This window comes from Balaenoptera acutorostrata, chromosome 20, assembly GCF_949987535.1.
Source record: "Balaenoptera acutorostrata chromosome 20, mBalAcu1.1, whole genome shotgun sequence".
NCBI lineage: Eukaryota > Metazoa > Chordata > Mammalia > Artiodactyla > Balaenopteridae > Balaenoptera > Balaenoptera acutorostrata.
The window spans coordinates 50997202-51010649 of NC_080083.1; the positions used below are offsets into that span (position 1 = coordinate 50997202).

At 44.7% G+C, this 13448-nt stretch overlaps 1 protein-coding gene across 1 annotated transcript in view; it reads right to left on the reverse strand.

The window, feature by feature from the left end:
* TBCD (tubulin folding cofactor D) overlaps nt 1-13223 on the reverse strand; it is a 175908-nt gene extending 162685 nt beyond the window's left edge. Inside the window, exons 1-2 of the mRNA XM_007185929.2 lie at nt 12887-13223; nt 11552-11602 (exon numbers count right to left, since the gene is read on the reverse strand). Coding sequence (XP_007185991.2) covers nt 11552-11602; nt 12887-13094 — 259 coding nt within the window. The 5' untranslated portion in view covers nt 13095-13223. The remainder of the gene's footprint in view (nt 1-11551; nt 11603-12886) is intronic.
* Nucleotides 13224-13448: the final 225 nt, after the last annotated feature.

Below are 13448 nucleotides of genomic sequence, written 5' to 3' on the forward strand. Positions count from 1 at the left end.
TACATTTAAACGGGTAAACTCTAAGGTATGTAAAAAAAAAAAATTTTTTTTTTTTTTTGCTGTGCCGTGCAGCTTGCAGGATTTTAGTTCCCTGACCAGGGATCAAACCCAGGCCCACCGCAGTGAAAGCATCAAGTCCTAACCACCGGACCGCCAGGGAATTCCCTATGGTATATAAATTATATCACAATAAAGCTGTTATTTTTTAAAATATGTGTGTATACATATATTCCATGACAGTGTTGCCATTTACAAAATAAGTATACAAAGTATATTTTCGCTGTACACCAGCAAAAATCAGTTAGAAAACATAAGATAGTTTCACAAGCGCAATAAAAGATAAAAAACATACTTAGAAATAAACCTAAAAAAATGTTTCCAGGAATCACCTAAAGAAAATTACCACACTTTACTGAGAGACACAAAAGATGTGAATAATTTAGAGACACAATATTATGTTCTTAGAGAGGAAAATTCAATCTTGTAAAGATGTCGAATCTCCCTACATGAATTTGTGGATTTAACAGAATTTCAAAAGAATTTTCTGGGGGTGATAAAATAATTCTGAAGTGCATCTGCATTAACGAAAGGGCAAGACAACAGTGAGAAAAGTAAGAAGATCGGATTCTGACAAAACAAATTACAGTGCAATTAATGCAAACCAAAACGACAAGGATAAAAGAGCATAGAGCTAGATTAAGGGAACAGAACAGAAAGGCTAGAAACAAAGGCTAATATATGTGAATATTTAATACACATTTACAATGGCATTTCACACTAGGGTTGGGGGCAGCCTGCTGGACTATTCAACAAATGAGGCTCACAATAGGGATAGGAAAAATAAACTTCTAAAGCCAACTACCAAAGGCCAAACACAAAAGAAGAGCCTGATAGTTCTGACAATATACATATATTTTAAAATTGAGTACACAAAATATACTATGTAATATTAAAAGGAAAAAGCAAACATCATGAAGTAGGTCCAGGACCAGCATCCACGACTATTGTTTCCTTTTTCTAAAAGGAACCTTTTCCAGTTCACTTTACACTAAACTCTCAAAACTCATTCAGATCACTCTGAACAACTCACAGTAAGTGTTACTATTTTGTGATCCACTAGGAAGACAGGTTTCGGGCAAGAATAAAGGCAGCGCCACAGGTCCAAGGCTGTGACTTAGAGAGACGAGTGTCACACCACCTTTCACCTCCTGAGCAATGGGCATTCCTAATGGGAACTGCCATGAACCCAAGATCGACCATAAAAGGTGGCCTGGGGAGCCCACCGCCCTGCCCTTCCCCTGCAACACTGCCAGCCTCAGGCAGGCTCACGTCTCAGACATCAGAAGCATCTTCCCTGTACCTGGCCCTCACCTAGTACCCACCAATCTTCAGTTACCACTCATGAGGCCTGCAAGCTTTCCCAGGAAGAAAGAAGACAGGGCTGATCCCAAAGAATCCTAGAATCCAGAATTTAGAAGATTTTTAAAGCACTTGTTTAAAACAGCCTTGAGGACTTGTAGATTTCTCATCATCTTCAGTCTGAGGGTCTGAGTGGACTGTCTGCATTTAAATCTTGGCTGGAACACTAACTAGCTGTGTGTCCTTGGGTAAGTTAACCTCTCAGAACTCTGCTACATTTTCTTCTCTGTAAACTGTGGTTAATAATAATGACCTTGCGGGACTTCCCTGGTGGCACAGCGGTTAAGAATCCGCCTGCCAATGCAGAGGACACGGGTTCGAGCCCTGCTTCAGAAAGATCCCACATGCTGTGGAGCAACTAAGTCTGTGGGCCACAACTACTGAGCCTGTGTTCTAGAGCCTGCAAGCCACAAGTACTGAGCCACGAGCCACAACTACTGAGCCCGCGTGCCACAAATACTGAAGCCCATGCGCCTAGAGCCCATGCTCCAAAACAGGAGAAGCCACCGCAATGAGATGCCCGCGCACCACAACAAAGAGTAGCCCCCACTCGCAGCAACCAGAGAAAAGCCTGCGCCCAGCAACGAAGACCCAACACAGTCGAAAATTTGAAAAATAATAATTTTAAAAAATTTTTTAAATAAATAAACTGTGTGCAAAAAAATAAATAAATAATAATAATGATGATCTTCCACAGGTATTACAAGGTTACTGTGATGATTAAATTAACTGATGCATTTAAAAATTGTTTAGAACAAGGTAAAAACATCAAGTGAATGGATATGAATGGACAATTCACAAAGGGAGAAATACTGTGCAAATGTAACAATAAATGATTAAAAAAAAAAATTCACCTTCACTAGGAAACAACAAAATGCAAAATAAAAGCACATGATCCCTTTTCATCCTTTAATAGATAACTTTATGTTGGTAAAGATTTCAAATATTCAAATCCAGTCTTGGCAACAATGTAAAAAAAAAGGACACTTTCATATACTGTGGATGGAAACATAAGGTGAATCTGAAGCATCAAAAGCCCACCACTCCCACTTCCTGAAAATTACTCTAACAAAATATCTGGAAATTGCGCAAAGAGGTGTTAAGGATGTTTGTTGGGCTACCTGCAAGAGGACAAAACTGGACGAAACAGGAGTCCACACACATCTGCCTCTCACTGCTCCTAAGACCCAGTAAAATAAAAGTACAGCTGCACAAAATGTAAAGTCCTGACCAGCTGCAAGAATAGGGAGAAAGCGGTTGTAAAGACTTCTGCGAGAGGGACTTCCCTGGCAGTCCAGTGTTTAAGACTTCGCCTTCCATTGCAGGGGGTGTGGGTTTCATCCCTGGTCAGGGAGCTAAGATCCCATATGCCTCATGGCCAATAAAACCAAAACATAAAACAGAAGCAATACTGTAACAAATTCAATAAAGACTTCAAAAATGGTCCACATCAAAAAAAAGACTTCTGGGAGAAAGGCAGCTCCAAATTAAGCAGGCAGAGAAGGCCATGTCATACATGCCCACCTGCACAGCCAAGGAGAGCTCAGAGTCAGCAGGTGCAGTGGGGCCCAAAGCAGGGAGGGGTCTGCGATCGCTGTAGCCCCAGAATCACTCACCGGGGACCAAACTCGGAACAAATACTTAGGTAAATAAAGGATTCTCCAGAGGAGACAGGAGTACCCCAGGTAAAGGCCTTCATTCTGGCATCTGGAACATCCTCGATGTTAGATAGAAATCTCAACCAACTCACTTGTTCTAAGAGAAAATCTGTCCCTCAACTCACCATACTGCCCCACAAGGAGCTGCCCATCAGAATCCCATTCAGGAAAAGTCTAGATGAAAATGCTCCAAGGCAGAAGGAAGAAGAACTACAATTCTGCAGCCTGTGGAAGGAAAACCACATTCACAGAAAAACAAAATGAAAAGGCAGAGGACTTTGCACCAGATGAAGGAACAAGATAAAACCCCAGAAAAACAACCAAATGAAGTGGAGATAGGCAACCTTCCAGAAAAAGAATTCAGAATAATGATAGTGAAGATGATCCAGGACCTTGGAAAAAGAATGGAGGCAAAGATCGAGAAGATGGGGCTTCCCTGGTGGCGCAGTGGTTGAGAATCTGCCTGCCAATGCAGGGGACACGGGTTCGAGCCCTGGTCTGGGAGGATCCCACATGCCGCGGAGCAACTGGGCCTGTGAGCCACAATTACTGAGCCTGCGCACCTGGAGCCTGTGCTCCGCAATAAGAGAGGCAGCAATAATGAAAGGCCCGTGCACCGCGATGAGGAGTGGCCCCTGCTTGCCGCAACTGGAGAAAGCCCTCGCACAGAAACGAAGACCCAACACAGCCATAAATAAATAAATCAAAATTGTGTAACTTAAAAAAAAAGATCGAGAAGATGCAAGAAATGTTTAACAAAGGCCTAGAAGGGGCTTCCCTGGTGGCGCAGTGGTTGAGAATCTGCCTGCCAATGCAGGGGACACGGGTTCGAGCCCTGGTCTGGGAAGATCCCACATGCCGCGGAGCAACTAAGCCCGTGCGCCACAACTACTGAGCATGCGCGTCTGGAGCCTGTGCCCCGCAACGGGAGGGGCCGCGATAGTGAGAGGCCCGCGCACCGCGATGAAGAGCGGTCCCTGCACCGCGATGAAGAGTGGCCCCCACTTGCCGTAACTAGAGAAAGCCCTCGCAAGAACTGAAGACCCAACACAGCCAAAAATAAAGAAATAAATAAATAAAGTAGCTATAAAAAAAAAAAAATTAAAAAAAAAAAAAAATTAAAAAAAAAAAAAAAAATTTAAAAAAAAAGGCCTAGAAGAATTAAAGAACAAACACCAAGAAGAATTAAAGAACAAACAAAGAGAAATTAACAATACAATAATTGAAAGAAAAACAACACTAGAAGGAATCAATAGCAGAATAACTGAGACAGAAGCACGGATAAGTGACCTGGAAGACAGAAAGGTAGAATTCACTGCCGTGGAACAGAATAAAGAAAAAAGAATGAAAAGGAATGAAGACAACCTGAGAGACCTCTGGGACAACATTAAACGCAACAATATTCGCATTATAGGGGTCCCAGAAGGAGAAGAGAGAGAGAAAGGACCCAAGAAAACATCTGAAGAGATTATAGTCGAAAACATCCCTAACATGGGAAAGGAAATAGCCACCCAAGTCCAGGAAGCGCAGAGAGTCCCAGGCAGGATAAACCCAAGGAAAAACACGCCAAGACACTGAGTAATCAAATTGACAAAAATTAAAGACAAAGAAAAATTACTGAAAGCAACAAGGGAAAAACGACAAATAACATACAAGGGAACTCCCATAAGGTTAACAGCTGATTTCTCAGCAGAAACTCTACAAGCCAGAAGGAAGTGGCATGATATATTTAAAGTGATGAAAGGGAAGAACCTACAACCAAGATTACTCTACCCAGCAAGGATCTCATTCAGATTCTACAGAGAAATCAAAAGCTTTACAGACAAGCAAAAGCTAAGAGAATTCAGCACCACCAAACCAGCTCTACAACAAATGCTAAAGGAACTTCTCTAAGTGGGAAACACAAGAGAAGAAAAGGACCTACAAAAACAAACCCATAACAATTAAGAAAATGGTAATAGGAACATACATATCAATAATTACCTTAAACATGAATGGATTAAATGCTCCAACCAAAAGACACAGGCTCGCTGAATGGATACAAAAACAAGACCCATATATATGCTGTCTACAAGAGACCCACTTCAGACCTAGGGACACATACAGACTGAAAGTGAGGGGATGGAAAAAGATATGCCATGCAAATGGAAATTAAAAGAAAGCTGGAGTAGCAATACTCACATCAGATAAAATAGACTTTAAAATAAAGAATGTTACAAGAGACAAGGAAGGACACTACATAACAATCAAGGGATCAATCCAAGACAAGACATAACAGTTATAAATATATATGCACCCAACATAGGAGCACCTCAATACATATGGCAACTGCTAACAGCTATAAAAGAGGAAATCAACAGTAACACAATAATAGTGGGGGACCTTAACACCTCACTTACACCAAAGGACAGATCATCCAGACAGAAAATTAATAAGGAAACACAAGCTTTAAATGACACAACAGACCAGATAGATTTAATTGATATTTATAGGACATTCCATCCAAAAACAGCAAATTACACTTCCTTCTCAAGTGCACATGGAACATTCTCCAGGATAGATCACATCTTGGGTCACAAATCAAGCCTCGGTAAATTTAAGAAAACTGAAATTATATCAAGCATCTTTTCTGACCACAATGCTACGAGATTAGAAATGAATTACAGGGGGAAAAAAAGTAAAAACCACAAACACATGGAGGCTAAACAATACGTTACTAAATAACCAAGAGATCACTGAAGAAATCAAAGAGGAAATCAAAAAATACCTAGAGACAGATGACAATGAAAACATGAAGACTGGGCTTCCCTGGTGGCACAGTGGTTGAGAATCTGCCTGCCAATGCAGGGGACACGGGTTCGAGCCCTGGTCTGGGAAGATCCCACATGCCGCAGGGCAACTGGGCCCGTGAGCCACAATTGCTGAGCCTGCGCGTCTGGAGCCTGTGCTCCGCAACAAGAGAGGACACAACAGTGAGAGGCCTGCGCACCGCGATGAAGAGTGGCCCCCGCTCGCCACAACTGGAGAAAGCCCTCGCACAGAAACGAAGACCCAACACAGCCAAAAATAAATAAATTTTAAAAATAAATTAATTAATTAAAAAAAAAAAAGAAAGAAAACACAACGATCCAAAACCTATGGGATGCAGCAAAAGCAGCTCTAAGAGGGAAGTTTATAGCAACACAAGCCTACCTCAAGAAACAAGAAAAATCTCAAATAAACAATCTAACCTTACACCTAAAGGAACTAGAGAAAGAAGAACAAACAAAACCCAAAGTTAGCAGAAGGAAAGAAATCATAAAGATCAGAGCAGAAATAAGTGAAATAGAAACAAAGAAAACAATAGCAAAGATCAATAAAACTAAAAGCTGGTTCTCTGAGAAGATAAACAAAATTGATAAACCATTAGCCAGACTCATCAAGAAAAAGAGGGAGAGGACTCAAATCAATAAAATTAGAAATGAAAAAGGAGAAGTTACAACAGACACCACAGAAATACAAAGCATCCTAAGAGACTACGACAAGCAACTCTATGCCAATAAAATGGACAACCTGGAAGAAACGGACAAATTTTTAGAAAGGTATAACCTTCCAAGACTAAACCAGGAAGAAACAGAAAATATGAACAGACCAATCACAAGTAATGTAATTGAAACTGTGATTAAAAATCCTCCAACAAACAAAAGTCCAGGGCCAGATGGCTTCACAGGTGAATTCTATCAAACATTTAGAGAAGAGCTAACACCCATCCTTCTCAAACTCTTCCAAAAAATTGCAGAAGGAACACTCCCAAACTCATTCTAAGAGGCCAGCATCACACTGATACCAAAACCAGACAAAGATACTACAAAAAAAGAAAACTACAGACCAATTATCACTGATGAATATAGATGCAAAAATCCTCAACAAAATACCAGCAAACAGAATCCAACAACACATTAAAAGGGTCATACACCATGATCAGGTGGGATTTATCCCAGGGATGCAAGGATTCTTCAATATACACAAATCAATCAATGTGATACATGATATTAATAAATTGAAGAATAAAAACCATATGATCATCTCAATAGATGCAGAAAAAGCTTTTGACAAAATTCAACACCTATTTATGATAAAAACTCTCCAGAAAGTGGGCACAGAGGGAACCTAACTCAACATAATAAAGGCCATATATGACAAACCCACAGCAAATATCATTCTCAATGGTGAAAAACTGAAAGCATTTCCTCTAAGATCAGGAACAAGACAAGGATGTCCACTCTCGCCACTATTATTCAACATAGTTTTGGAAGTCCTAGCCATGGCAATCAGAGAGAAAAGTAAATAAAAGGAATACAAATTGGAAAAGAAGAAGTAAAACTGTCACTGTTTGCAGATGACATGATACTATACATAAAGAATCCTAAAGATGCCACCAGAAAACTATTAGAGCTAATCAATGAATTTGGTAAAGTTGCAGGATACAAAATTAATGCACAGAGATCTCTTGCATTCCTATACACTAACAACAAAAGATCAGAAAGAGAAATTAAGGAAACAATCCCATTCACCACTGCAACCAAAAGAATAAAATACCTAGGAATAAACCTACCTAAGGAGGTAAAAGACCTGTACTCAGAAAACTATAAGACACTGATGAAAGAAATCAAAGATGACACAAATAGATGGAGAGATATACCATGTTCCCGGATTAGAAGAATCAATATTCTGAAAATGTCTATACTACCCAAAGCAACCTACAGATTCAATGCAACCCCTATCAAATTACCAGTGGCATTTTTTTACAGAACTAGAAGAAAAAATCTTAAAATTGGTATGGAGACACAAAAGACCCCGAATAGCCAAAGCAGTCTTGAGGGAAAAAGACGGAGCTGGAGGAATCAGACTCCCTGACTTCAGACTATACTACAAAGCTACAGTAATCAAGACAATATGGTACTGGCACAGAAACAGAAATACAGATCAATGGAACAGGATAGAAAGCCCAGATATAAACCCACGCACCTCTGGTCAGTTAATCTATGACAAAGGAGGCAAGGATATACAATGGAGAAAAGACAGTCTCTTCAATAAGTGGTGCTGGGAAAAGTGGAAAGCTACATGTAAAAGAATGAAATTAGAATACTCCCTAACACCATACACAAAAATAAACTCAAAATGGATTCGAGACCTAAATGTAAGACCGGACACTATAAAACTCTTAGAGGAAAACATAGGAAGAACACTCTTTGACATAAATCACAGCAAGATCTTTTTTGATCCACCTCCTAAAGTAATGGAAATAAAAACAAAAATAAACAAATGGGGCTTCCCTTGTGGCTCAGTGACTGAGAGCCCACCTGCCAATGCAGGGGATGTGGGTTCGAGCCCTGGTCCGGGAAGATCCCACATGCCGCAAAGCAGCTAGGCCCGTGCGCCACAGCTGTTAAGCCTGCGCTCTGGAGCCTGCAAGCCACAACTACGGAAGCCCGCGTGCCTAGAGCCTGTGCTCCGCAACGGGAGAGGCCACCGCAGTGGGAGGCCCGCGCACCGCAATGAGGAGTGGTCCCCGCTTGTTGCAACTAGAGAAGGCCCGCGAGCAGCAATGAAGACCCAGTGCAGCCAAAAATAAATAAATAAATAAAATAAATTTTAAAAAAAAATAATAATAAAAAAATAAACAAATGGAACTTAATGAAACTTAAAAGCTTTTGCAAAGCAAAGGAAACTACAAACAAGATGAAAAGACAACCCTCAGAATGGGAGAAAATATTTGCAAACGAATCAAAGGACAAAGGATTACTCCCCAAAATATATAAACAGCTCATGCAGCTCAATATTAAAAAATCAACCCAATCAAAAAATAGGCAGAAGACCTAAATAGACATTTCTCCAAAGAAGACATACAGATGGCCAAGAAGCACTTGAAAAGCTGCTCAACATCACTAATTATTAGAGAAATGCAAATCAAAACTACAATGAGGTATCACCTCACACCAGTTAGAAAGGGCATCATCAGAAAATCTACAAACAACAAATGCTGGAGAGGGTGTGGAGAAAAGGGAACCCTCTTGCACTATTGGTGGGAATGTAAATTGATACAGCCACTATGGAGAACAGTATGGAGGTTCCTTAAAAAACTAAAAATAGAATTACCATATGATCCAGCAATCCCACTACTGGGCATATACCCAGAGAAAACCATAATTCAAAAAGACACATGCACCCCAATGTTCATTGCAGCACTATTTACAATAGCCAGGTCATGGAAGCAACCTAAATGCCCATCAACAGACAAATGGATAAAGAAGATGTGGTACATATATACAATGCAATATTACTCAGCCATAGAAAGGAACAAAACTGGGTCGTTTGTAGAGACGTGGATGGATCTAGAGACTGTCATACAGAGTGAAGTCAGAAAGAGAAAAACAAATACCGTATATTAACGCATACATGTGGAACCTAGAAAAATGGCAACCCCCACCCTCTAAACCCAGTAAATCAACAAAGAGAAACAAATCCACACGGAAAAAGAGAACAGAAGAAACAGTAGCTAAGAGACTTCAGCAGTGACTTCCAAGTTGTAACTGAGCCGCACAGGGGAAGCACAGAAGCAGAGCCCAGCGATGGGTCACAGTCGGGAAGCCAGAGGCCTGAGGTGCCGGGGACAGCCCAGGGTAGGACGAAGGTGGGGCTGAAAACAGGAGTGGTCCAAGGCTCCAGGCCACAGCACCGTGCCCATACAGGCAGAAGACTAAAGGTTTACTTTTTTTTTTTAATAAATTTATTTATTTTATTTTTGGCTGCGTTGGGTCTTCCTTGCTGCACACAGGCTTTCTCTAGTTGCAGCGAGCAGGGGCTACCCTTCGTTGCGATGCGCGGGCTTCTCATTGCGGTGGCTTCTCTCGTTGCGGAGCATGGGCTCTAGGTGCGCGGGCTTCAGTAGTTGTGGCTCGCGGGCTCTAGAGCACAGGCTCAGTAGTTGTGGCACTCAGGCTTAGCTGCTCCGCAACATGCGGGATCTTCCCGGACCCAGGCTCAAACCCGTGTCCCCTGCACTGGCAGGCGGATTCTTAAGCACTGCGCCACCAGGGAAGCCCTAAAGGTTTACTCTTGAGAGTAGAGAATACCACAGTAACTGGCCATATTTGGGTTTTTTTAATTTAAATCAAATAAAATTTAAGATTCAAAGAAAAAAACAAAAAATAAAATAAAATTCAGTTCCTCAGTCATACGAGCCATATTTCAAGTGCTCAACAGTCACAAGTGGCTAGTGGTGACCTTACCAGACAGCACAGATCTAGAACATTCCATCATTGCACAGAGCTATCCTGGACAGAGATGTCCTGAAGAGGGGAGGCTGAAGGGCTTAGAGCTGGAAGCCAGGCTTGGTGCCCGACTCAAAAGGGAATTCTGGGCTAGGAGGCCCACAGCAGGACCCTTCCCACAGGGCCACAGGGCCCAGCAGCTGGATGTGTGCTCCCCAGGGAGGAAAACCGGACCTGTAAGACAACTTTGAAATATACCAAACCAAGGACAAGCACTCTTATAAAGTAAAAACAACTGTCAAAATAAATTCAAGAACATCTTCTACATGCAAAACAAAGATCCAAAAGCAGAACTATAAGGGAAAAGCTTAGGGACCCAGAGGATCACTCTTGGAAATTCACAGGCACACCAGAAGAAGGCAGAGCAGAGAAATGATCAAAAACACACCAGAAGTAAAGTTCCCTGTACCAAAGGATGCAAGTCTTCAGCCTAAAATTGTCCAGCTAATGCCCAGCATAAGAAAAAAAGCCTAGAGCGAGTCATACCCTCCTAAAATATCAGGTTCTAGAAAAGCCTCCTGAAAAAGAAACTCAGACTTGGACATGGCATAACTGGATGAAGGAAGACGATGGACCCATGCCTTCCATCCCCACCCAGCCAAGCTGCCAACCACACATGAAATGTATTTATTCTGCCTGAGACAGCTGAGAGTTCAGAAAACTTACCTTCTACAAAACCTGTTAAAAAAGAAAAACTAGCATGCACAGCACCAGCCCACTTTTTAAAAGGCACCTGTGTGCACGCTGAGGCTAACCCTTGGTGCCTCCCTGGTGATGTGTCTAAGATCTCCACAGCCCTGGGGGCAAGTAGCGATGATGACCCCATATCACAGGCAAGAAAACTCAGACACAGAGCAGCTAAGTGGCAGAGCTGGGGTGTAAATCTAGGCGGTCTAGCCCCAGGGTTTGTGACCCTAACCCCCATCCCATGCTGCCCTTCAACTGAAGTTACTATCGCTACTTTCCTCCTCCTCAAGTTCACTGCCAGGAGCAGGTGTTACTATTGTAGGCCCCACTAACCAGTAAGACCTGGGCACTTCATCCTGATACCCTCTGCTTGTGCACAGGCACGCAAACACACACACACTCCATGCACCAAGGCCTCTGTGATCATCTGTAACTGAATGATCAAAAATCAAAATCCTCAGCCTCTGTTCTTACCTAGGTGTGGGTCCAACAGGTGAGGCTGCTCCTGATATCTGTCCATTATTACTAAAAAGAAAAACAATGTGAGAATTAACATGCACATGAGCCTCGGAAACACTCAAGTTTTCCCACAGTGACTTGCAGGGCAGCTCCCAAGAGCACAGGCCAGCTGGAGTGAGGCCCCACCCACCTACTTCCTCAGGGCCACTGTGCCCTGGCCTCTGCTCTCTGCTTGCTCAGCACACCTTCTTCTCAGGTCCTCGCTTCTTCCTTCCTTCACGGCCTGCTGACAGCCAAGCTGAGTGCTCCCCTTCATTAGACACACACCTTCCACACCCTTCACTCTCCTCTGCCACACACACCAAGCCATGTGCCCTCCCAGCCCTCACACCACGGCCTCCTTAATCCCAGGCAGCCTAGTTTCCACTCCTACCAGCAGCTAGAACTGCTCCTATCAGATCCCACGACCACCTGGGCTATGGCGGTTCTTATGCACCACACACCTCCACATCTGACCACTCCCTAGGAATGGGAAAGTGGGCTTTCACTGGTCCCTGGATATACACCTCACCCTCAGAACAGTTCTACGCCAGAGGTATTTTCAGTGCTAACCGCAGCCCACAGACAGCCAGAGAAACAGCACAATCAAGCAACCAGCCCAAGTGGCAGAGGGGTATTCAAGCCCAGGGACGAGTTGCCGAAGTGTGTGCTCTTTCCACTCAGCCGGCCACACTGCCCCCTCCTGAAGTTCAGAGTTGTCATTACAAACCCATGAAGACAAAATTATATAGAAATTTCTTTAGCTAAAAGGGTCCACGAGGACGGTTTTACTGAATCACAAAACCCTACATAGTTATCTAACCACGGGATCCTAAGGAGTCATTTGGAAGTTATCCGTTATAGACAACGGCAAGGGTCCGTCTAAACTTGGAGAACCTAGACTAATAACTAAGCATCCTACGGTGCGCCTATCCGATATCCTGCGCCACCCTGCACAGTCTTGGCAGAGCCATGGGAGCTGCCTACAGCTAAGGCTCTGGGTGGGGGCCCCGCAACCGCACAGCCAGCCCGGCCCCCGCCCGCTGCAACCTGTTCTCGCCTCTCCTGCTCCCACTGCCCCGTCCACACAGCTGTCTCGGAGGAAATGCTCTTTGCTGTGGTCCCAGGACAGGCTGGGGACAGGACTGGGAGATGAGCCGCCCAGGGGAGGTCCACCCGCCCCCTCCTGACGGAGGTCGGCCAGGAGGCCCACTGCCCTCCACCTCTCACGCGCGCCCGTGTCTGGGACCGCAAGAAAGGAGACCTGCACAGCCTGCGCTGCCCCCCTCCCCTCCTCCGGCCCGCGCGCACCCCGGAACCGCTCCAGGGCGCCCTCCAGGGCCGCGCGGTCTCCGAGCACCGCCGGTAGGCGGCCGAGCAGCTCCTTCGTCTCCGCGCTCTCGCCAAACGACTCGAGAGAGGCGCCGCAGGCCAGCGCCGCGTCCTCCGCCGCATCCTCCGCCCGGTCCTCCACCGGATCCTCCACGGCGCCCACGGCCGGCTCCTCGCTCAAGGCCATCCTCGGCGGCCGGACGGTGCCCGCAGACTCGCAGCCGGCTCCACACGCGCGCGGGGCGCGGGGCGTGGGACACGAGGCACCGAACGCTCAAGACTGCTGAGACAGAGAAGGCGGCAATGACGCCGGCCCCGCCCCACGACCTCCGACCTTGCGCGCCGGCCCCGCTACAGAGCGCGCCGGCCGCCAAACTACTGCGCGCGGAGGCGGTGCCGAGCCCGAGTGGGGCGGGGCCAGAGGACTGGGTGGGGCGACAAGATCCCACAAGCCGGCTGCGCAGCCTTCCCCGAGCACGCGCGCTGAGTTCAGGTCCCGGCCATCTTTCTGCAAAGCCGTCTGCAGGCGCGCAGGGCTACA